The following is a 25774-nucleotide window of genomic DNA, read 5'->3' on the forward strand; positions in this document are numbered from 1 at the left end:
ATTGCGCCATGTATGTTCTTCCGTTGACCTACTTTCACAAACGGCTTTATTTCTAGCGCCCGACAACCGTTAAGACTTGCTAAACTCTATTGCCATCGTGCCGACCGAACATGACGCTCTCCGCGTGCCACAGCTTCCAGCATTTCAGCCCATATCGAAGTTGTATACAATCTTCATCACGCTACATGGCCACAGCACGCGTCGATTCGTGTCTGCTAGTACGCTATGCTGTGCTGCGTCGACGGGGCCTAAGCGCTTTCCGAGGCCGTGGCTGTCGGCGGCGGCGGCGGCTTCAGCATGGCCGCTGATTGAAGCATGACCGCCTGCGAGTGCTCGCGGGCCTTGCGCCGCAGCTCAGACACGCTGCTTGTCGTGGTGACTTCGTCCGAGCCACCGTTGCCACTGGAGGCGCCGCTGGCGTTCCGGCCCGCGGTGCCAGAGAGCGCCGGCGCGCCTGAAGTGATGATGGCGTTGCTGCCGCCGCCGTTAGCGCCGGCGGCCGCTGCGCTGGCGGCGGCCCCCAATTGGCTAAGGGCCGCGGCAGCGTGGTGGCTGTCGGAGGAGGGCGCGTGGTGGGGCGGTGCCGCCGCATGCGCCGGCGTCTGGTGTGGCGGTGTTCCGTGGCTCTTGGCGACGCAGCAGGCGCACAGGGGGTGCATGCCTGCACAAGAGGGAGGCCGCGGGTTAACGTCGAGGGCATTGCACAGCACGTGTTACACGTGTTACGGGCGCTGAAAAGCGGCAACCGACAGGGAGGTTGAAGGGGAGTAAACTTGCACTACAGGGAAAAGTTCGCATATATTTGGCGGTAATAAAGTCTGCTCTCAGGGGCTTCCTCACAAGACTTTAAAGACTCAAAACAAAATGTCTAAAACATTTTTGTGCTGCCGTTTTATTCGCACGATATCAACAATTGAGGGTGCACCCTGTCTTTCCTGTTGGATATTGCTCCTCGTGGCGTGGCGGCAGGTCGACGTCACGTGGGCTCTTATTTAATCAGCGCTACGAGTGATCGTTAATCAAGCTCTACCTCTGAGCTGAGCCAGTGACAAAATACTGCGGAATACTTGCGTATTCTTCTGAGTGCTTACTTGAAACAGGGTCCACTCAAAGCTCCTCAGAACTTCGCAATGGCTTCGGAATCGCCAGGAAATACCTCATGTGCTGCTTTAATGATCGATGAGAGTTTTCGCGTAGTCGAGATGTACTAGCGCCGACGTACATACACCAGCCCGGTGCCATGGGCGCATTTGCTGTGGGCAGACGACGACGCGCATCTGGCACTGCGCATGCGCAACTAGCATTCGCCAGGCCAACATATATTTGCGCTAGTACGTCTCCGCTATACTGAAGCTCTCTCATGAATTTTAACGCGCCAAAGCTGCAATGTGGGCTGTAGAGAACGACATTGTTTCTACCCCCTGAGGATCTTTAACCTGCCCTGAAATCGCAGTACACGAGAGTTTGCATTTCGGCTCCTTTGAAATGAGACGCCGCGGCTGGGCTCGAACCAGAGATCCCATGCTCAGCAGCAGAACACCATTGAAGCCACTGATCCACCGCGGGTGATGTGGCACCCGCCAAGAACGTTGAGAACCGAGCGGCCGTACATTTCAACGATTATTTTGCCAATTCTTCCTCTTATCCTCGACCACGGGACTCTGTACACAAATAACCTGAGGTCTGGTAGCTAGCCAACAAGATCAGTCACCGGCCCCGGTATCAAACGCGGAGCTAATTGGCAACGAGGGAAAAGGACCAATCATAAAAAGAATCTTTACAAAATATGGCCTCACATTCCTAGGATCACCAGAAGCGTTAAGAAGGCGTAAGCCTGTGGCCTTTAGCACAATACAGCGCAGTGTCTAGCCAGCACCCGTAAAGTAGATAACTATTAAACAATTTCCGCGCACCTTGTACAAACAAAGTTATCGAGATTTTCGCGAATGGCATGCAAGTGACGGAAATTTTGTTATTCGCAATTTTCTATGTCATGCGATTCAAACTGGGCTAATCAGACGTTAAGTTTTCTTTGGCGTCAGTAAAACACTGCTAAAACACGCTTTCGGGTCGTCTCCTAATAAGACTAAGTAGTTTTTTCCGTCAACAGCTCTAGCATGACGACATATGCAAGAACTCATGCTTATCGGATGGTGTTAACGATGCGTTCATACTACGCCTTTTCTTTCTTTCATCGCGTCTTCACGGAGCTCTAGATGCACGTATACCTCGATGAAATCATGGCTGCAGTGAGCGCTCAGGTTCATCGCACTGGGTCGTAACTCCATTTTGCGCCGATTGCATCCTGCCCTTGCTCCATAGTCTCTTGTGAGCATGCAGCGTACCAAAAAGTTATGTTTGTCTTGCGCGAGCTGTCAGTGTTCAGGTAGTATGACTGCGAAAGTCTCGTGCTACTAGCTGGGACAAAAACGGTGTTGGCGAGCAGCTTCTACAGCCATCACGCGAAACTCGGTGTCCGCGAGTAATTCTGATTTTTTTCCTTGACAGATTTGGACCAAAATCGACGGCCAACCATAATTGAGCGCGCCCGACACGATGGCAAGCTCCACATTTGGTCTGGTCTATTGCCAAAATTTTACCTTGCTGATTTGGGAATGCTTTCGCACTATAATAGGTTTAACGAAGTAACAACCCTGACAATTTATTTCTCTGCGTCGCACTATGCATTTCACTTGGAGAATGCGATATAGATTGAGCTGGTCAGGCACTGTGCACGTATTCAATTTGAAAGAGGTTGTTTCATCACCCAAGCTCAACTATCTAACTGCTCATTTCGGTGAATGAGAGAGCAGTAATGCATAATGACGATTTTCTAGCAGCAGCCACAGTAAGAAAGATTCCGAAGATAACTTCTAAACAGCAAAAAAGCTGTGAAGCTTCCCTTCAGAATATTTTAAAGGAAACAATGATCAACAAATTGATGGTATACCAAATTAACACGCCATCAGGCTATTAAGTACTCCTCAGCGAAACACTGCAGATTAATTTCAACTAGGTGGGCTGCTGCAACTTGTACCGTCAGTACACGGGCGTTTCAACATTTCGTCTCTGGCGAAATGGCATTGCCGCGCGCGGCTTTAATCGACTCCGCGAACTTGACCACATCAGCAGAACGCCATTGAGCAGCAGAACGCCACTGAGCCAAAGCGGCGGGTATAAAGGAGATGTTCAATGGTAATTTGACCTCAAGTCGTCTCAAAATGTTCGCTTCCACGCTAAATCTCAAAGCTCCTCTTATGAATGCTTACTGTTCCAAAGTTAGCACTATCGACGCACGAAGAAATTCCTTATATATTCACGCCAGATCACCAATTTCTCCACAAATAAGTTTAACACACAGGACACGTTCTGCTTGAGTGAAGTAATGAATTCAACAGCCACGCGTACACGCATGCACGCACGCAAAGATGGCGCAGCAGGTTCTGATTCCCGCCAGGTGGTGGAAAGTCTACGGCCACTTACCCTTGAAGGGGAAGGATGCGGCGGCAGCAGCTGCGGCGGCGGCGTGTCCCGCGGCGAACTGCGCCGACAGGTGCGGCGGGAAGTACATGGGCGGCAGGGGAAAGCGCGGATGCGGGCCCAGCAGTGAGTCCGGAGCTGAGCAGCCGCCGGCACCCCCTCCTCCAGTTCCGGCGCCACTGCCGGCGCCCACACCGACGCTGGTGGGCCCGCCACCATGCCCGCCCAGACCCCTGCGGAAACCATATTCGTGAAATATCATCGCATTCCTCTTTAGACAAAAGGCAAAGAGCGCGCAAGCGCTGTGCGCACAAGTATGTACATCCAAGGCTCGTTACCGCGCCTCACGTTAGGCCGCGGTGATAGCGTATGGTGGTCCAGTTGAAACCGAATTCCTTTTCATTGCAATAATGACACGCTCAATGAACTGCTTTCTCGAACTTGCCATGAATAACAGCAGGCGGTAATGAATAAGGCAGAGTGCAGTACTCAACGCTTTGGGTGCGATTTCCACCTGCGGCTTTTCTTTTACTTCATATTGAACTTCATTATAGCTTTCAATTAGCAAATTATGCAGTGTTCAGTTAGACTGTGCTTTTCTCGATTATTACATTCTTCGCCTACTTACTTCACAAGGCCCTCACTGCAAAATTGCTATCTGGTTCTCGTATGTGGCGTTTACAGCGCAGCAGGCAGAGCACCTAAGATCGTTCATCTTTTCTTCGTTTATTCGTTATAAACCAGTTCATTTGATCGTTTGATGCCATGCACGACATTCTATAAGCTCTATACGAAAGTTCAGAGCTCTATGATCCTGTAGCGTGCCATCGTGGTCCGGCCGCAGAAGAAGATGGCATGCCCCAACGTGTGACCACATTTGATTTTTACGTGGCTGCACAACCAAATCCCAGTGCTGCGCTGTCCCCCTCCCGTCCAGCCGAGCGGGTCCTGTTAAATATAATTGTTGAGACCCCTAAATGACCTGTGTCTGCGGTTCTTCTCGACAAATTTATTCAACAGGGCCCGCTCAGTTCGACAGGAGCGGGACACCGCGGCGCCGGCATTTGGTTGTGCAGCGACGAAAAATGAAATGTGTTCGCGCCTTGGCGCTTGTCATCTTCTCCACAATCCTGTAGCTCAGGCTATACTACTGCCAAAGCGTTCCAAGAGTATAATTTCTTGTTTTAATACCCCACCCCCCTGCCTTCTTACCTTCTACTTGCATGCTTGTGGTGCACTTGTGAAAAATCCGTTATGCGATTACTTCAGTAATCACTGCATACTCTGTGCAAATTTAAACCTCTTATGACGTAATCGAAATTAACTTTTGACGCTGACGATGAGGAACTGTATAAGTGTATGCATAGGAGGAACTGTATAAGTGTATGTATAATATGCAATTGCTAGGATGCCGGCATCCTGCCGTTAGCGTACTTTTTTTTCGACATCAGTATGTATTAACAGCGCCGCCTGAAACCCGCGCAATGCACTCTTCCTCAATACAGAGGACACTCTCGTCCCAGGAAAGCGCACACTCACGAGTCAGCGGCGAAGGCCGAGAAGAGCGGGTGCTGGTGCATGCCTCGCAAGGGTAGCGACGCAGCGGCTGCCGCCGCGAACGACGACAGGGCGTCCTTGAAGAACGGGTGCTGGTGGTGCTGCTGGTGGTCCATGACGGAGGAGGCCGACGAAGCCACCACGCCCAGTGCTGCTGCCCTCGAAGCCGCGCTCAGCGGCGGCGGCAGCAGCGACAGCGGAGCTCTGCCGGCAGCGGCGGCGGCTGCCAAGAGCGGCGAACCCATGGCCTCGTGCGCCTTGGCCAGCGCCTCGAGTCTCGACTGGTCTGCCAGTCGCGACGGGTCCAGCAGGGAGGACGCCCCGCTGGCCATGGCGCCGACGCCGCCGGTCGTAGAAGAGGCGGCCGCCGCGCTGCCGGCAGAGTCGGACTGCGCCGACGCTTGCGACTCGTCGTCGTCCTCGTCGTGCACTGTCAAGGAGCCGCTGTTAACGAGAGATGGAGAAAAATATGTTTCTCTGCAGCTCTGAACAGCCCAGTGACAGGTTGGCACGTTTTTCTGCAGTAACAAAGCTCTGGCGGCAGTCATGATGGGATCGTACATGCCTTAACACTTAAAAGAAGCTCTGTGCGCGCAAAGCGAGAGCAGCTCACCAACCACTTGTTACGAGCCATCGAGTACAACGGCTTCCTTCATTGCTTCGCTTCCTGTCTCTCTCTGTTTAGCATTCAGCGATGAAAAAGTGGCGGGAGAGAAGAGCTCAGGTTCCCACCTGCTGTGCACGCCCTGTTTGTCGGTCCGCTCTCCCGGCGAGAGGGGGCTCGGGGACCCGTTGTCGGCCCCCGTGGCCAGGTCTCCACCTCCGCCGGCGTCCGCTGCTGCCGCAGAACCCGAAGCGGCGCCGTCCGGCCCGGCAGCTGAGCGGTCTTTCTCCTCGCGCTCCTTGCGCAGCCGCTCGGCCTTGCGCCACTTTGCGCGACGGTTCTGGAACCACACCTGCGGAAAGGCATTTACTGCTGTTGAGAAGCCGCTGATCAGAAGGGAAAAAAAATGCTCTATCCGTAGTACCTGCTGGTCTTTTTACTTTTTTCCAAACTGAGAACAAAATTTCTGTGGGGGCTTTCATGAGAAAGTATGATTTTTGCCACAATATTCAGCGTTTCGTTGTAATCCTACTGTGATAGGACCCTACAGTGAGTCAATGTGTGGACGCACGCTGTCACTCTCATAGTGTCGAGTGATTGAACAGTGTCTTGTTTCTAGCACGATGCGTCATATTTAATTTGCTCTTCCCCACCATCACTGATTTGGGACCCTGGACTCTGGAGCTGAGACCCTCGATTAGGCTACGATCCTCGTTTTCGCACGTCTTGCTTCTGCACTCTTACCGAATAAGATGTCTTACTACTAATTCTTCAACCAACTCTTCTTTTAGTTCAGCGCCCCACTTAACGACTGAATGCGTATGCATACTCTGAGGGCACGCCATATGAGCGCGCTATGCTTGCAAGTAGTTACACCCTAAAACATCGGCGTTCGTCTCCTTCGCCTGCTTGAACGTTCGGTGGTGAGGCACGCCACAGGCTAGGATCTTCCGTCCTCTCGCTTTCTGCCGACCCTTTCATTTCCTATTGTGCGCGCAGAGGGGTGAGACCGGAGCACCGACCCCAGCAGTAGCAGCAGCAGCAGTGCCACCGTCTGCAGCCAAGCCGAGTCCTTCGTGCAGTGGCCTCCGCAAGCCACGGCTTCGGCTGCGGCTTCGAAGCGGGCGGTTCGCGGCGGCGGCGGCGGCGTGTGATTTACGCGCGCGTCGGTCGCGGGGGCTAAGTGAAACAAATGAGGCGGATTTTCTCGAGTGCGGCTTCTCTTGGCGACCGCGCCAAAACCCGGGCGGCGCGCGGCTTTCCCGCCATTGGACGGCCGACTCAATTAGCCCTCGCGTCGGCCGACCGAAGCGCCGGGCCCGAGCGCGCCAGGCTATGACCGCCCCGTCGCTCTGGCCGGCTCCCGGGTCTATTATAAAGGAGCGCGACCCTCTCTCTTCTCCCTCGCGCCTTTCTTCGCCCTTCGACGGGAGGGAGAGGGCGCGGGGAACGCCCGCTTTGTTTAGCCGAATGCCCGTTTCACTGGATCTTCTTCCCGTCACTTTTTTCTTTTTGTATTTTTTTTTTTTTGCTCCAGGCTCTTTCGGTGCTCATTCTACGCTATGTGATGCCGGAGATTGTATGTAGTTCGTGTCGCGGCATCTGTGCTCGGCCACGTGGTGGCTGCCTTTCAGCGGGTGCAAAGCGTGGTTCCCTGCAGTTGACTGTCTGGTGCAGAGTTCAAGTTCAGTCGGGACTATAGAGAGGGAGGCGAGGACGGGAAATGGGTGTGGAAACTGTTTATTTTTCCTTCTTAATTAAGTTGCCGCAGTAACTAACTCGAAGTGAGGTTGCACCAGTCAGTGGGCTCTGCCTAATACGATCGTATCCGAATCCCTCCAGATTTGTGAGCATCAGATGCCCAACGCCACCGGTGACGCTGTGAACCATATTTTGCGTCAGACAAGATCCCATGGCGGTACGTTATTGTGTCACTGGATAAAGTTGAGAAGGAAAAATGGGCAACGTTATACAGATGGCGTAATGAGGAAAGGTAACAGTTAAATTTATCATCTGAAGCTGTGCGTACGACGTGGTTTCTGAAATTTCCGCCAAACCAGATTAATGTACGAGAATTGGTATTTTACGATTACGGGAAAACCAATACAAATATTGAAGGAGGTTGAGACCTTTATGTACGTGGGATCAAGAAAAAATGAGCGTGCCAACGACTGAAACACTGTTAAATATGCTTTCATTAAAGAAATAAATTATGAGCATTAAATATTTCACTCCTTTAGATATTTTTGCATGGGCTTAATGTGACACAAAAGTACTGCTCATTAAAGGCAGTGTCCATCTCAGGCTGTTTATGCGGCAGCGGATTTCTGTCCCGATGTCTTTGTGCGAGAAGCGACTCTCGAGGTTAACCAATAAAGTGGCATGTCTTGCAGCGTGGACGACTCCCCGGATCGGGTTTCACTAACGGCTGCGCAATCAAATGATCACCGCTGTCTTATATGAAGCGGAGAAATGAAGCGCTTCGATCTGCAGGGTCACTTTTCGCACCAAGGTGAAGGAACGGAAAGCCGTTACGTTGAAACTGCCAGAGAAACTCGATAGTCATGGAGGCTTTTGTCCCCTATAATACATTTGCACAAAAGAAGTTCCTTCCTGGTACATACAGCCTTTGTCAAACGTAAAAACACCAAGGGGGGATTTCTTCTGGATTGTTCTGCGCGGCTCGTTACACATCGTCGATGTTCGAGATCCCTTGTAGATGACAGGAACTGTCGCCCTCACCCCTACAAAACGTAGAACCAGCCCGGATGCTGAAAGAGCCCCACTACACGGTTCAGAAGCAAACTGCTTGGGCTGTTTACTTTTGACAAGAGATGTGCACAGCCTATTCACTTTAACTATGCACTTTAACAGCCTTATAGTTAACAAATTCATTTACACGTTCTTTTCATTATGAGCAACCGACTCTGTGGCCACCTTTCAGTCGGGGCCCAATATATTTTGTGAACACTGTAAGCATTTTGTCAATTTTTACTTGTGCAGCCGAGTCTGGGCCCTGGTGGGATTGCTGGTATCAGCTTCCAATGGTATCAGAGAGAAAGGATTGCCTACCTGGCCACCTTTCTTTCTTTTCCTTGAAAATAAATTCCTGTCTCTGCCTTCCCGCGTGCCCGAAAACTATTATTATTCCATAATAGTTACATCATTATTATCGTCGTCATTATCGTAGTAATCGCAGCGATAGCACTAGTAAAGGGCACGCGGCCAGCCATAACGTCAGCTTGAGTTCTAAAATGACGCGGGCGAAGCATCTAGTGCTACCCATTCTAAGCCATGGCTGAAGGGTATGTACAGCCGGCTGTACAGGGGTGATGCAGGGGCCACCATTAAACATGACTTGGTGCCGATACCGGTACTGCGCTCGGGGATGCAGCAGTTCGTACCTGGACTCTGGCCTCGGTGAGGTTGATCTTCATGGCGAGGTCCTCTCGCGTGAACACGTCCGGGTAGTGGGTCTGAGCAAACGCCTTCTCCAGCTCCTCCAGCTGCCATGTTAGAAAAGCAGTATGCACAGCACAGGTTAGACCAATTCTTATTCGCTCCACAGAGTTAAACTGTGATCGGCCCACTAGCCAAATAGCGACAAAATAACGCTCATGCCGAGCTCGTTAAGCAACGGATACGAGCAAAGCTGTGGAACAAGACCGAGATGCCCACCTGTTGGACGGTAAACGTCGTCCTGTTCCTTCGCTGCTTTCTCCGCACGAAGGCGTCTTCGTGAAGCTCCGACTGGTATCCATAGCTACCATCTGTGGTGGAAAAAAACACAAGGTGAGAATGAAACAACACTTAGAATATGCGGTCACATGACCTCTGTGCAGGACTGCATGGTTTACTTACGCCCAAGCACACGCCCTAGCTTTCTTTTTCCGTGTACCTCGTTCTCTAGTTTGAAAATATTCTGCTTAAAGGTGCACTGAAGAGGAATCTGAACTTGTCTTTTTGCCGCGTGAACTCGATCTACACGTTCCTAGCATTCTTAGAAACTGCGACTTATTGCCCTGTATGGCCGATTTCCCAAATTAAATCGAATTAACGGCCGGCTCCCGCCCTGTTTTTGAATTCTGCCTCGTACGGTGGGCGGAGTCGACCAACGCGTGGAGTGCCTTTCACCCAGTCCCGTGGCGGCTTGCCGCTCTGCCATCGGCGGAGTAATACGTAGTAGTCCGTGGTAGCAAATAGGCCGCGCGTATTTTTTTTTCTGCGGGCTTATTTTGCGGCTATATTATCTGCGAATGAAACTATTTATTCATGGAAACCTAAAAAACAAAATAAAGCGAAAGCAAAGCCTCCACGGAGCTGGCTGAAAGGAACTTCACGCGTTGGTCGACTCCGCCCATCGTACGAGGCAGAATTAAAAAAAAAAGGGCGGGAGCCGGACGTTAATTCAATTTAATTAGGGAAATCGGCCATACAGGGCAATAAGTTGCAGTTTCTAAGAATGCTAGGAACGTGTAGATCGAGTTCCCGCGGCAAAAAGACAAGTTCAGAATCCTCTTCAGTGCATCTTTAATGGTTATCCTGTATACTGTACGAAGGAAATGGTACTGCGCTTTTCTTTTTTTGTTATTTTTGTTTTGGTTTTTTTTTGCGTTCAGTGTACATACCTTTCTTATCAATTTGTTACCAAGTGTATGCTTTTGGTGTGTGTAAGTCGTACATTCTTTTTTTTTACCATTTCTTTTTTATTGTACGAGCGGTACATTCTATGCTTTATCATATGTACCTGTTTTTCTTTCTCTTATTTTTTTCTGTTTTCATTTTTCGATATAATATGTGTCGGGTTGTCGGCACTGCTGCTGCTTTGTAGGGGACGAGGACTAGTCAAGCTGCTATCGCAGCTTTTTGCCTCGCCTCCCCCATCTTTGATGGAAATAAATGGAATATATAATGTGACGTGCATGTTGAAGAGGAGTGATTTAATACCTAGAGCCAGGCAAGACAAGACGGCAAAGGCGGCTGATACGCGAGCGCTACATAGGCATCTTCCCAAGTCAGCTCTTCGCCACCTGACAATACTAGGCGGCGATTTTTTTGCTTATATTTCCTGAAATAACACATCTAACACGGGGGTAGGAAATAAGCCAGCAGTCGTTGAAGCCACGAAAAGCATTAGGGAATGTTGCTTTTTGCAAGGTGATGTTTATTAGAGTAGGACATCAGTTGAGTAATTTTAAATAGAAAACGACATTAAAGAAAATGAATGAAAAGACAATCACATGCCACAGAGGCAGCCCTTCGTCTCCCTGCACTTCTCTGGCTCAAACAGCACAACGAGGAGGGTCTGGTATTGGCAGTTCTTGACGCCACAGACAGCATAAGATGGTTTTCACAGAGGGGCCACCCTCCCTGTTCTACGTGGCACCTGCGGTATAACAGGACGTGTCATGCGTCCGCCGTGATGCTGCTTGTAAACACTCGACGTAGGGCTACACGCAGTGCAAATATACCGTAAAAAGTATATAAGCCAGCCGCCGCCGTAGAACAGTAAATAGAGCACCACCCGCGATGTGCGGAGGTCGTAGCTGTGGATTCCACCGGCCCCGGAGGCATGTGATTGCCTTTTCTGTAGTTACGCTAAGATTTTCGTTTAACTAAACCTATTACTCAGCTAATTTCCCACTCTAACCTGCCACAAAATGAACAACACATTCCCGCATACTTTCCTTCTTTTCAGTGAATGTTGGCTTTTCTCATATGCATATTCTAACGAGCCCTTCATCTTCCAAACCTTTTAACAGTTAGAACATAATTATCAACACTGCATAGGATAGTGGCCGTCATGAACGGACGAGAATGCAAGGCAGCGTGCATGCTGATCAACATGTCAGTCTCGTTCATGCACTGTTTGGTTTACTGTCCGTCTTTCATGTGTATTCGTAAATGTGATTCAAGCGTTACAAACGGATGCGCGTAATAATAATGCTTTATGCTTCGCTTACGACACCTTCCCATGTTTCACCTCCACGGGAACATGCAGGCAGAACCCCGCTCTTAACTCGCCTGCGATAAAATAGTCGGAGTGCAATATGCGACCGAGAACACTGGTTTCCTTTTATACTTGTTGGCACAAAAAGTCGCTCTTTACATGATGCACAATTCGCGCACTCCGGTAACTTTTCAGATGTGTTCATTCTGCCACGCGTTTCTACAGAGGAGGTAGTTTTCCGCACGTTCAGATACACTACAGACCTATTCATCGCTCCCCTCCCCCCCTTTCTTATACCTTCATCTTTCCCGTATTTGCCTCAGTACTGACAGGAAAATGGTCCTGAGAGCAAAGATGGAATTACATTTACTGAAAGTTCAACTTTAGTCGAGGAAAGCTGATCGGGTCGCGATTCACGAGCCAGTGCCGCTTAGTACTCAGTATATCATATAAAAGAACTGCAAAAGAACTGGGTGCAATGCGCTAGACTTTGCAGGCAGGCCAGCATCGTGTTCACTCGTTATTGTGGAATTATACAAATGTATGTCCAGAATTATTCGCAGCCTTGTAGCCTTATTTTTTTGCTGGATAACAAAGCGCATGTGGCGAACGATCACACGCTCGCCGTTGTAACCCGCTTATGGCCTCTTTAAGCTTGAAAAGGGCTAATTTCACGAAAATACTGAGGGGTCACAAAACGTAATAGCATAATAGCACTTTTAGCAGTGTTACTTCCGCGCTTTTTTATGCATCCAAGCCCAAAAATATGCCTTGCATACACTACATTCCGAAGGAAGCTATGACGCAGAGGTCTGAGGTCACCTCATGCTATCGGCAACACCAGGGTGACCGCCACTACGAAGAAATGGTTTCACTACATCGACAAAGTACAAGGTTTAACACCTGGCGCAAAATATTAAAAGTTTTTATCAGCCTGGGGTTCTAATGTTCAGTGCTAGGACAAGCTCTATCGCCAATTCTCCGTCTTTGTTCTTGTAGCGACTCCACTCAAGATTTTCACATGCACCTTAATGTTTTTTTAGCCACATCATCCCAGTGCTTCTTGAAGCCACGGATTGGGCTAAAACCTCAGGAATAAGTAACTTCTCACTTGGCCCTAAATACATCAGACACCAAGCAAGGCGCTAAAATTTCTCGGAGAATGTTCTTGCGCTAATGACAGAAATAAGCTGCACGATGATGCTCTAACCCCGATGTGAGCGAAACTGAAAAGGAGAATGATAATAAGAAAAACAAGGCGATGAAAGAGGTTAAAAGTGAATTTTATAAACCCATGAAAAGTGAAACACTGTGACGAAACATTTCTCTATCGTCTCTTCCTTTACATGTTTCTTATTCGGCAACAAATATACGCCTCAAAGCGATGTCGGTTCCGGCGTGATTTCTTTGTCGCTGCGTGTGTTACGCGGCTGTCTACGGGTCAAAGGTAACGCGAACCGCTAAATAAATAGAATCTGGAACTAGTAGCGCACACCTCTTGCAAGCACGTTGCTGTTGCTATTTGCAATATTCTTTCTTTCTCTTTCTAAAGTAATTCAATATCGCATCAGGCGCGCACTTTGGAGAGAGGTGCGTTCCCTGTAGCAAAGGGAAAAGAAAATGCAGAAAAAGAAGCCACCTCCGAGCGAGACATGGGAGAAGAAAAGAAAAGAAAGGAAAAGAAAAAAGAGAGTGCGAGCAGCAATGAAAGACGTGACGGAGAGGGTATGACATTACTTAAGTCTTTAAAGCGTCGCGTCGAACAAATTGGCTTTCCCAGTTATAGTGTCTTTCGGCGCGCCCAGTACGGAGCAAAAGTAACCGAATGCGCGGGAGGGGCGCAGCATTTTGAGAACACTGTGCTCCTGCAACTGGCCTCTTCTCCTCTTTCAATACGCCGAGGGCTCACCGCGAAGCTCGGTGCGCGAGAGCGAATAAAAAATAAAAGCCAAAGCGAGGCCAATCAGAGAACTAATGTAAAGGAAACTACAAAACTAAAAAAAAAAAAGCTTTGTAGCGGGCTGGAAGGGAGGGGGGAAGTGGCAGGCGGAAGTGGTAACGGGAGAGGCGAGAGAGCTTTAGGGTATGCGGCGGCGGCGGCGGCTGCGGCGTCGTTGGTGGCAGTGCGAAGGAAGACGCTCTCCGGAGAGCTTGTCAATAAAATATCGCAATGCACGTTGTTTCTCTTTTATTGCTGTCGAGCCCTTTGTTTCTGCTTTTTTCCATTTCGTCTCAATCGCACGCCACCCCCCTCTCTCTCTGTTTCTCTCTCTCCCCTCTGCCACGCGGGCACCACCATAGTGCCGCTGGTTACAACTGCGTCGCTCCGCCTCAATTTGCCGCGCTGTCTTTAGTTTTCGTCCATAGCTAGAGCTTCTTTTTTCTTCTTCACTCTTCATCCCCGACGCCGTCCGCACGCGTTCCCCTTTTGATTGCCTTAAATTGATAGAGCCGCCGTGGTGGATAGAGGGAGAAAGAGACGCGTATTATGATGCATATTGCAGGGCGGGCGCGCGCTCGCACGCTCGGCCCTCCGTGCCCATCAATATATACATGCTACGCCGAGCGCGGTCTGCACTCGGGGGCGGGGAGTGCGCTACTGAGTTTGGCTAATGCGCCTAACGGCCCGGCGCACTTTGATGTCGTCGCGGCGGTGAATATGCAGTACGTTTGTGTGCGTGCGCGCGCGGAACAAGTTGAGTGGGTTTGCGCTGAAAACTCGATGAAGTTTCGCCGTGTGTACAGCTCGGCGAGCGCATATGCGCGCGCGCGCGCTACGTGCGCACGTGCTGTGTACGGCGGTGCGAGCGGCCGACGGCGTGCTCCCGCTGAGCCCCGCTATCGAGAATTGATGCGCTCTTGAGTGCTGGCGAGTGTAGGCGGCGAAGAGGACATCGCGGCTCTGATTCGATAACCCGCGCGATACGACGACGTCTTCGGGCGCCCTTGTCGACAAGCGGCGGCTCAAATGGGCACCTCTCGTGTATACCTCCGCGCGTTCAATGACTGCTTGGGATTGAAGTGTAGCAGCGCACCGTAATAAATAAAGCTCGTCGTTTGGCAACGACTCCGCACCGCGTACCATGCATACAGATGGAGAGGCCGGGCTCTTGTATTCGTTATTCTCGAGCTTTTGCTTTTGTACAACCACTTCAACGACAAGAATCGCCGCATTGAATAAGATTTACCGCAGTATTGATAGAAGGGCCGTGCTCAAATACGTGATCAGGAATTAAGGGCGAACATCTTAAGCTCACGCGGTACGGATGCGTGCACTTCAACACGAAACATTCGGAGGTGAACTGGTGCAATCTTTCTCGCGTAATCATTCGCCCTCTTTAAGCGCCACCGACAAAACAAAACAAAAATTTGAGGGGACACTTCAGCTCCGCCTTAAGGGTATGACGCGATCGCGTAACAAGGTAATTCCCAAATATGCAGAATTGGTCATTATCTTCAGTAACATTCGGAAATTCTTGAGAGTCCTCATACCGCTCTAGCGCAGTGACGCAGCGGTTAAACGATGTCCCGCTGACCTGCGATGGCAAGCGCTGCCACCGGTACGGCTTGTGCGACCTAGGTAGCTCTTGTCGAGCAACCTCTAGCGACCAGTCATAACTTCCACCTGCGACGGCGCGCAGTTCGCAATCCGGTGGGCAGGTTTTGATGACGCCACAAGGTCACGTGACCTAGGTGGCCCACCTGCCTCCCAGGTTGCTTCTCTGCGGATTTTTCGTGGATATTTCGATCACGGTCAAAGACGCCGACGACGCCTACGCCGACGACGTCGACGCCGGATTTTCTGCGAAACGATCTTCTTAACGCTGTCACGTTAAAACTGGAAACAGTGGTCGCTCTAATAGTGATATGGGGTGCTGCGGTAGTGGGGGGAGTTGTAGTGATTATATTGCCACCTGGTGTTCTCAGGTGGCGCATGAAAGAGAAGACGTTGAAGTGTCTCGCGCTGGCTGGCTGCCGTATTGCAGCCAGCCAGCCAATATGTTGCAGGCGGGGTTGCGGGATTAGCCCTTCAATGATTATGCCGAGGATAGCTGCGTTTACGCCCATTGCCCGTCCATTGCTCTCTTGATCATTAATGTTGCCTGGCGCGCAAAAGCAAAGTTTTATTCCCAGAAATGACCGCCATATCTGCATCAAACCTGTAACACTCCTGTCCCCTGCGCAAGGTAGCCCGTTGGCGAGTTGGCCCGTTGGCGAGTTGAACATGCAGGCTTAAATCTATGTTCTTTACATTAAAAACTTCTCTCTCTCTCCCTCTAAAGCGCAATGCGTCCGCGTCCTCCCTACCCATTGCGTGTGTGGCCATAAGGTCTACACGTATGAACAGTAACGAGCAGCTTTTTCGCTTTCACAATGCATCACCGGCAATTAATCTTTCTCTCGACATTTTCTAGTTAAGAGAGGTCACCCGGTCCGAAGGGGGAACGGAGGAAGGGGAGGGGGGGGGGGGGCATTTTTTATTATCGCTTAGTGACGTCCGTTTTAGGAATGTAATTTTTTAACACTGACTGTAAAATTAAATCCCCTTGATCCATACTGCACCAACAATCCTCTGCGCTTCTGCGTGCACTGACGACACATCCTGAAGGTAAGAAGCAGTTCCGTGAATCTCCAGACTGATCCAAATAGTCATGACCAACGCAGTGGACACATTTCGGTGGACGACACTTGTGTCACCACTGGTTATGCGCGAATCTTAAATCGGGGCAGGCTGACAGCCTGCAGAGAGTAATAACGAATTCGTGACCCCGTAAAACGTGGGAGTCCTCATTGTTTAGCCGCGCGTCTGGCAAATTCTATCAGTCGCCATACAAAATTACCGGCCCCTATCGTCACGCTGTGGCGTCGCGGTAGATCAGTGGTGGAGCTGTTCCGCGGCTGAGCGCAAGTTCGCAGCCCAAATGGTCCAGTCTGCGGCGGCAGCATTTCGATGATGGCGAAATTTAAAAACGCTCCTGTACTGAGATTTTGATATATGTTAAAGAAGACCGCGTGGTCAAAATTAAAAGCTTTTAGCTTACCAGAGACGCGTTGGTTTAGACGTATACAGGTTTACTGGACGCGTCCTGTGCACGGGCAGTGGCATGAGTGGGGCCATGAGGGGCCACTGTGCACGCGCTGCCTGCGTCCCGTAAACCTATATACGTATCCGCTAACACGTCTCCAGTACAATAATAATCTCTATTAACCCTCTACAGCAGCGTACTCTATAGCCCGTCGATGTTGCCACGGTGCGCAACTATTTAATAACTAACTTGCCTTTCGGCTCTTCCTAGATAATCTTCTAGTTGGCCGAGCCTTCGGCCAAGAGAAATTTTGAAGCCAAGGCAAGGCAAATAGCCACACCACTACACGCGCCAAACAAAAAAAAACGGTCAAGGTATACGAAAGGGATAGCGCGCCCAACGCAAAAACTGGCCCTTGTGTTCCGAGCTCCTAGCGCGTGCCTCGCCGACTTCTCCTGCAACACACAAAGTCCAACGCGAAACCTGGGCTGCCCCGACGCCCAACGTTGCGCCAGCACGCCCAGGTGTTCTCCGTATACGCGATTCCCTTCTTAACTTCCTACTTATCGCATCCCGGGAAGAAAGCGGCGGCCCTCTCGCTGAAGGCGCAACTAGATTTCCGGACAAATCTCGTCAGGGCGACGTGGAAACGAAGCCTCGCTCCCACGGCGTCTGCTCGGCGCGCCGCCGTCTTACAAGGGTGCCGGGAAGCGAGGCAGCATTGCCCACGCCGAGCCGACGGCATAAACATATTTGCCCCTTGCTTATACGGTGCCGTAATGGGCTTCTCCCAAGCATGCGGGGCGCAGCCTCGTTGAGAGAAGCCGCTTTGCTCCTTTCTGTAAACCATAAAAACGCGTTTTTTTATTCCCTGCTCCTCCTCCTTCTATCCTGGATATCTCGCAGCTGCCCTTTGCACACGGGGATGCGCTACTGCGAGAGTGCGAGCGGAGGTATAGTAAGTTAGACTCCTCCGACGCTTCGGAACATTGGTTCTCTCCTCCAGGTGAATACATCGGGCTCGGGACAAAAGTGGATGAAGGAACGGAGCGAAAATCACGTTTTCTTCTACGTCGTGAGCAAACAGCGCAACTGGAGAATCTTACGGAGCCGCCATGGTTCGCTTGTGTTGCGATCTGTTACACAATTTTTCTTCTCAACGATCAGGCAAGAAAAAGGAGCTCCGAGAAGCCCCGTAAAAAGATAATGTTGTGTCAGCTTTATTTACCCGTCTGCCCGTTCCCTATAACTTGCTCATCCGTGTACTCATTTATTCATTTGGTTCGCCAAGGCTCAAGTTAGTTTGATAAGCAGAGAAAAGCGCCAAAGCTTGAATAGCACTGGGTGTCGATGCTTTGGCCAGGAAAAGAACACTGTACGTACAGTCGTGGGTAATATGAGAGGGAACAAACTTTTTGCAGAAAATTCTGACTTTTTCGGTTCTTTCTTTCGCTTAATTTTAGAATGACTTTTCGATATTATACGCCAACAGGATAGTTAGAAAACAGAAAAACACATGGTTTTGCAGTAATCAATTGATGAATACTCAAACTTTGTTCCCTCTCGTACTCCTCACGACAGTGCAGGTATTTTTCTCAATTAATAATGTTGACTGTCCCGCCATTGTGTAGAGGGAATTTGTCAAAGAGGAATTCCGCAAAGCGTTTCACCGTCGCTGAAAATACAGGCGAAACGCAGGGCCTTCGTTTTTGCGCACTGCAAACAGAAAGGAGTAAACTGTACTCTAGCGCACTATCTTTTTATCAAAGGGCGGGCCTAGTGGACACGTTACTTCCTTTTCACTCCCATATAGGTGTATTTGTTTTAGAGTGTGGCGCGTACGGGAACGACAGATTCATTGTGGGCCTTTTTAGTGCAGCCATACTGTACCCCACAAGTGTTAACGCGCCTGTGGACAAGTGAACCACGGACAGCGCGATGCAAATGAGAATGCAAAAAATATGAAGGTTTAATTTGGCCCCGTTTAGCAACGGCACCGTCAGTCTTTCTTTAGTCCCGGCATCCGTGATTACAGTTACTGGTAGTTCTTGCTAAGCGAGAATTAGCTTTAAAATTTATTTAACCTTCGGGACCTTTCGCACTGAGATAAATTTAATGACATTCTCGGGCCTCCAGAAAACATATATAACCTTATGTATATGAGGTTATATATGACCTATAAGGTGTATATGCCTTTGTGCAGGCCTCTCGATTAACTTCGACCGCCTGGTGTTCTTTACCGTACTACCGAAATCTCAGTATGCGAGGCTTTTTGCATTTGGCCCCGTCCGAATGGGATCGCTGCAGGGGCGATTGAACCCGCGACCTCATGCTGAAAAATTACCCCCAAATTAGGACACTTAATCGCGGATTGCGTGTGTTACAACGCGATAGTACACCGCTCCCTAGAGACATCCATGTCATAGAAGCCCATAGTGTAACCCGCTCCCATAGGCACCCTTGCATGTGTTGGCTGATGGTTCCACTCCCGACCCATGGCTGGCACAAGTTGCGACTAGCATTTCTGTTTTAGATCTCACTCAAACTCGAGCTCAATTAGTCTCGCACTAGGGCACTAGGGCCCCCGTATTGTTGCCCAATATGGGGGCCCACAATCTTTGCCGCAGAAACCTCCGCCTCACCAAGCGTGACAGCGACGCAATAGCAACGTCGGAAAAACGCCCCCACGGACCCCTTATGCTGCCGCATAATAGCAGAACTTCGTTGTCACTGAGCCGGCCGCGGTGGCTCAGTGGCTTTCGCGTACTGATCCCAAAATCGCGGTACCGAATCTCCGCCGCAGAAGCCAAATTTTCATGGAGGCGAAGTGTAGAAACACCCATGTGCTGTGCGATGTCAGAACCGGTTCTTCGCTGCCAAGAACTACCAGCCAGCCCGAATCCTCCACCACGGCGCCCCTCATAGCCCACGCGCCACTTCGAGACCGCTACATTTCGCAGTCACTGACCCGACGAAGCGGATCTAACAGTAGACTGGGAAGCGCACAACGCTGCAGTCACTAAGTAAAGTCATTGTTTGCTAGTTTTTATTGAGTTCTGCCAAATACCTAAAGAAAATTGATGTGTTGCAGTTCTTGGCTCCTCAAAGGACGCAAGCCTTCACTCTCTACAGATAACATGCCGAAGTTCATTGCCTAGTAGGACCTTAAGCAAACTGCATGTTCCTAGCGGCGAAGCTTTTCCTATTGTTGCTTTCAAATTTCATTTTATATAAGATTTAAACTCATTAACAAAAACATCTTCGACGGAGGTCCGTCTGGTTGGGTTTTTGATAGTTGATAGAAAAGAACTGACGCCAACCAATATTTTAATTTTGCCCAACGTTTCGGGACCAACTCGGTCCCTTCTTCAGGGGTGACTAAAGTGTGCCAGGAGCAGCGGGGTGTTGCCTTCGCTCTCCCTTTGTTAGCACGTGGCGCAGTCCACTAACGTACGCAGAGGGGAGCGTTCCTGGGGTTCTATTCATCGCCGCCTTTGTGAGCCGGATGTGCCATGACTCCACATGTCGTCTCTTGAACAGGTTTGGCTCCACAGCCAAGACGCTCACTTCCTCGAAGGCTATTGGGTGGTCGGCGCACTCGCAGTGTTCGGCGAGGGGGTTGACTTCCGAATTCATTAGCCGGACGTCATTCTTGTGTTAAGGCGGAAGCCTTTAATGCCTCATCGTGGTAAGCAGGAGCTGTCGACAGAAATGTCACGCTTTTCAGTTGGTCGAAACGGTCGTAACATCACAGTGCGCGAATTTCAAACGGGGCCAATTGTACTTTGGCTACTAACCATGCAACCAATTAAAGGGATCCTATAGTAATGCTCCAAGTAAGTTTGAGTTTAGTTAATTGCTTACTTAATCAATTAGTCCAATTAACCTTTCTAGTCAGACCAGATAAATAAATAAAACCGAGTAAGAAATTGGCCGAACCCCGGTCTCCGGAGTGCGAGTCGAGCACGCTACCACTCCGCCATGCCAGCTCGATGGTTCGGAATGAACAAAGGTGCGTCTAGTGAATACGGTGTCTTCGTTCACTCCCATCTTCCTCTCTTCCCGTTACGGCGAGGTTCAGGTGTGCACCGAGATATGCGAGGCAGATACATTTCCTTTCCTCAAAAACCAATTTACTGACGAGCAAGGCGTATTTGTCCGTGTTTCAGATTGGTCCAAATTGTCGTGATGTCACCACGCGCGAATTTTGACGGGTGTCCACCGAAATATGTCAGACAGTTACTGCGCAACTTTCTTTCGTCAAATACAATTTTCGACTAGTGTCTACTGAGATATGCGAGACAGTTAATGCGTAATTTCCTTTCCTCAAATACAATTTTCATTTTCTTCATTAGGGCCCCTCTTTCTTCTTTCACTCCACTTCCTCCCTTCCTGTACAGTGCGGCTCAGGTGTCCACCGAGACGACAGAGAATTACTGCGCCATTTCCTTTCCTTAAAAAGCGTTGCGTTCAAAGGGCAAGGCATCGCGCCGAACTGGTGGTGGCGTTCAATGGACTCCGTGGCAGCGCTACAACACGCTGTCGCGTTCCACTCCTAAAGGCGAAGCTTAAGCGTCATTAATTGGCAGTTAATTAATGCACCAACAAAATGTGAAGTGAACAATCGCGTAGCAGAATGCAGCACTCAGGCTTTCGCCTTTCAGCACTTTAGCAGCTAAAGTTCCTCGTAATTTTTGCCTAATTCTTTGGGGGAGGTTTTTTGTTTCGCCGACGTATGAAGCCGGGCACTTGGAGCACGGGATTTTGTAAATGACACCAGGTTGTTTTTCCCTGGGGACGCGGTCTTTTGGTCGTGGTAAGAAGCGGCTTATTGCCGAAACACGTTGCTCACAAACCTGTTTCGACAATAAGCCGCTTCTTACCACGACCGAAAGACCGCGTCCCCATAGAAAAACAACCGGGTGTCATCTACAAAATCCCGTGCTCCAAGTGCCCGGCTTCATACGTCGGCGAAACAAAAAACCTCCCCCAAAGAATTAGGCAACACAAGAATGACGTCCGGCTAATGAATTCGGAAGTCAACCCCCTCGCTGAACACTGCGAGCGCGCCGACCACCCAATAGCCTTCCAGGAAGTGAGCGTCTTGGCCGTGGAGCTAAACCTGTTCAAGAGACGACATGTGGAGTCATGGCACATCCGGCCCACAAAGGCGGCGATGAATAGAACCCCAGGAACGCTCCCCTCTGCGTACGTTAGTGGACTCCGCCACGTGCTAACAAAGGGAGGGCGAAGGCAACACCCCGCTGCTGCTGGCACACTTTAGTCACCCCTGAAGAAGGACCCGAGTTGGTCCCGAAAATTAAAATATTGGTTGGCGTCAGTTTTTTTTTTCTCTCGAACTCATTAACATATACGAGCTGAGAAATATAAAACCTGTAACCATGACGCAGGTTTCCGATTTTTTTTTAATTCATATTCTGAATTTTACACCCTCTAATAACTAAAGCTTTCAGTTCGGAATAGACCTTATGTCACCATCAGCAATACTCTTGCACTCGAATTTCTCCTCTACAGCGCCACGTTTTCAGTAAGAATAAATATTTTCCCATAGGGAAAAAATGTTACTACGGTTGCCCCCTCTTTGAATGCAGGAGCAACAGCCACGTCTTTTGGCATAAGCAAACGTCGTAGTCAGCACAAAAACCTAATTTTTCTTTTATTTTTCTGAGTCACATTGTTTATCATTTTCCACATGAAAAGCAAGAGTCTATAAGACGAAAGAAAACAGGGAGATTTTTAAAGACTATCTCAATAAACTGCAGCTGTTCTACGGACCTGCGCTTCCTCATTTTATTCCTTCATAGAAGGACAATGATTTCTCGAAAAGCGCCCTTTTAATACACGCAGTTTTTTTCCTCTGAAATACTACGAGTGACTTGTCTGTGTAATAGGTTTAATATTGAGTCTTGAAGATTTTCCTCCATCTTCTTTTTTTCCTCACTTCCGCAAGCTGGTCCTATCTGGATATGCGCTCTCAGAAGCTAGCGAGATCTTTCAAACAAAAAAAAAGTCTCTTCAGAAAGTGCATAGCGGGGATTTCAGGAATTTTAGCCATTTTTCTTGCGCACATTTTAGTGACGAATGCCAAAATCGATCCTCTCGGCAAACCGAGACAAAAGGCACTTACTTGTATAGCAGGAGCACTGGGCCTCTTACAGAAAGAGAGAGGACATAATAATGGCTCGTGCGCCAATTGATATCGCTTTTAGCCCGCTGTGGCCCTCTAGTGTATAGTCGATCGCAGTTCGGAATATTTTCCTTCTGGGGAGCCTCCGCACATATCCGTGAATGGTTTTTTCACCAGTGGGCAGAAGGCGCTGATATAGAAGAATGATATGGGCGAGAAAACAGTGGGCTGTGAATTCAAATTTCTCTGCCCGAAAATTGTAAGCTCGCTACAAGAAACAAGACGGACGCAACTGCTACTCAGATCTTTTGCTCATTGTCACGGTGCACAGACTGAAATACACAAAAACTGAACTTTCCAAAAATTCGAGGCAGAATTGAGCAGGTCATCAACTCCGCACGTGCGAATCCCTGCATGAATTCAAAGAGAAGTCATCTATTGTGCGTTGGGAACGATATGGGCAAACACAGAAAAATCATTCGAGCCCTTTGCGAATAATTGCGTCGTCATTTTCATGGTGGTTCGGGCGTAACAAATTATTCTTTGTCAAGCACACATCTGGCAGCTTTTGAATAGGGGCTGCTGAGAAAAAAACAGAACGAGATCGAGTGTTGACGTAGGTGCCGTCGGCATAGTCTTTGCGGCAAAGACGTTGTTCTATATACCGGTGGCCACCAACACTGCAATCGCATGAATTCTTCAGCGTGAAATATGTGCGATTACTGACGGGTACACTGTGCTAATCGGTCTCGTCATAACACACAAGAACTTTGGCAAATAAAAACAAACTACATATGAAAAAAATTACCTCGACGTATTTTTCAAGCGTCACATCGATGAATCTCCTCTCCCCGCGAGAAGCTGACTCCGCTTCGTGCCATTTTTCGCATCACTCTTGTTCATATACTTTGTACTTGCATTGTGCAAGTATTATTTTTTTTTATTATGTACGGCGTTTCAGAGTTTTTCGTTTCCTCCTGCGCACCCACACCAGTTTTTTTTTTTTCATCAGCTTCACACAAAATACAAAATACGGCACACAGGCCTACCAGCACGCTATAGTATGCTGTGTTGCCTTACTGACGCAAATATGTTTCGATGCGCGGAAAGGATGTCGTCGGGGTATTAAGAACTGAACGGAAGCCAGATGTCAAGTTGATGCGTCAGCTTCAAGCGATAGATTTACATCCCTTGCTTCGCAGAGCAAACAGAAAAACAAAGCCAAGTGGCGATGTGCGTTCCACCGGTGCATTCGCATCATAAGTAGCAAATGTTTGTGACGAGGGCTCAAGGTCACAGTACGCAGGACACCGCTGACATCTAGCTATGACAGACAAACCACAATTAGTAAGGACCGCCATGGAAGCAGCTTTTTTTTTGGTAAAAACTTTCTGAAAACACCAAGCTTAGTTAGGCCTCAACATTTAGCGCGATCCTTATCGACATCTGCCGGCTTCGTTGGCCGCGCTGCCCTGAAAACCACAGCGCAATTTGGAAATCACGATGCGGCACATTCACGTGAGGAAATCCATACGTTATTCAGATGTTGCTTCGTAGGGGCAGCTGTTTCAGCTTTTGTCGTCCTGTACTGCTCACAAATAGCGATACTAAGTGCTGATTCGCGCAGAGCACACAAGGGTAGCTTTTCAGCATAGACTGCAGAACGAGAGGTTAGAACAGTGCAATGAATTTCAAAATCTTTCCTCCATTTCTGCTGAATTTTAAGGTTATAAAGTATAATGTTTTTGAAGTCTAACAAGTCCTAAAACTGTCAAGCCTTTCAAGCGTCCTCGAAACAAAAACAAACGTATTGTCCGTTTTTCACATTTCAGAACACGCAAACTTCTTTAAATTCATGCGGTATATAATCATCAACCTGAATACGCCCACTGCAGAGCACAGGCCTCGCCCATGTCTCTCCAATTACCGCTGTCCTTGGCCAGTTGCGGCCATCGTATTCACGTGAATTTCTTAATCTCATCCACCCATAACTTTCTGCCGACCCCTGCTACGCTTGCCTTCTCTTGGAATCCACTCCGTTACCCTTAAGGTCCAGCGGTTATCTTGCCTTCGCATTACATGCCCTGCCCAAGCCCATTTCTTCCTCTTGATTTCGACTAAGATATCATTAACCCGCGTTTGTTCTCTCACCCACTCTGCCCGCTTCCGGTCTCTTAACGTCACACCTATCATTATTCTTTCCATAGCTCGCTGCAGTGTCCTTAACTTAAGTTGAACCATTTTCGTTAGCCTCCACGTTTCTGCTCCGTAGGTGAGTACCGGTAATATACAGCTGTCGCATACTTTTCTCTGGAGGAATATTAACATTCTGAGATCATGAATGGAAGTTATGGGGTTAGCTTTGCCTGAAAGGGCGTCCTGGCCCCGACCTAAATCGCGTGTTGTTCAGAGAGAGACGTTTTAGGCAGCGAGTGGTTCTTCAGCACCCTTGTGCTAACCTCTCTTTTCGCCGCCTTTCATCAGCCGTGGCCCTGTAGAAACGACCAATCATCGCGTATACCTCTAGCCCAAGCGCACACTTTGCTTATCTGTGTTCAAAGGTCTGCATTTTCTCCGCTAGGAAAGCCTCTCAAGTAGCGGTTAGAACGGTCTCGCCGACGGTACATTCTCGGCGTTTACTCACATGGAGATCCCGGAGAGTAAACAGAGAAAGGCAGGGGAGGAGGTCTTGGACCGAGGCTGCTGATTGGACAGTGGTAACAAAACATGGCCACCACCACGAGGACTGCGAGAGAGAGGAGGGAAAAAAGAAATAAGAGGGATGTTAGAGATGAGTTGCAGGTGACAGTGTTTGGCAAGAGTGCACAACGAATGGTGCTTCGCAAGAGTAACATTCATGAGTAAGATGCTACAAGCTCTCAAGGAGACAATGTTTCACATGGTGTTAATTCACTGCTGTGCATTAGTTCGGAGCACGACGACAGAAATACCGCAGAACTGGGCTAGTGGTTTCAGCATCCGCCTAGCATGCGGGAGGTACAGGGTTC

The 25774-nt window shown here is 49.3% G+C and overlaps 1 protein-coding gene across 1 annotated transcript; it reads right to left on the reverse strand.

Annotated features, from left to right (window-relative positions):
- Positions 1-25495, reverse strand: LOC149352593 (uncharacterized). The gene is made up of 7 exons (XM_089577218.1): positions 25411-25495; positions 9320-9411; positions 9046-9147; positions 5770-5993; positions 5020-5481; positions 3484-3713; positions 1-661 (listed from the first exon to the last, which is right to left on the reverse strand). Exons 1-7 carry the CDS (start codon positions 25493-25495, stop codon positions 249-251), a joined length of 1608 nt encoding a protein of 535 aa, XP_089433344.1. The 3' UTR covers positions 1-248.
- Between the last annotated feature and the right edge of the window lie 279 nt (positions 25496-25774).

The sequence above is a fragment of the Amblyomma mixtum genome, chromosome 3 (genome assembly GCF_055824585.1).
Source record: "Amblyomma mixtum isolate Tamu chromosome 3, ASM5582458v1, whole genome shotgun sequence".
NCBI lineage: Eukaryota > Metazoa > Arthropoda > Arachnida > Ixodida > Ixodidae > Amblyomma > Amblyomma mixtum.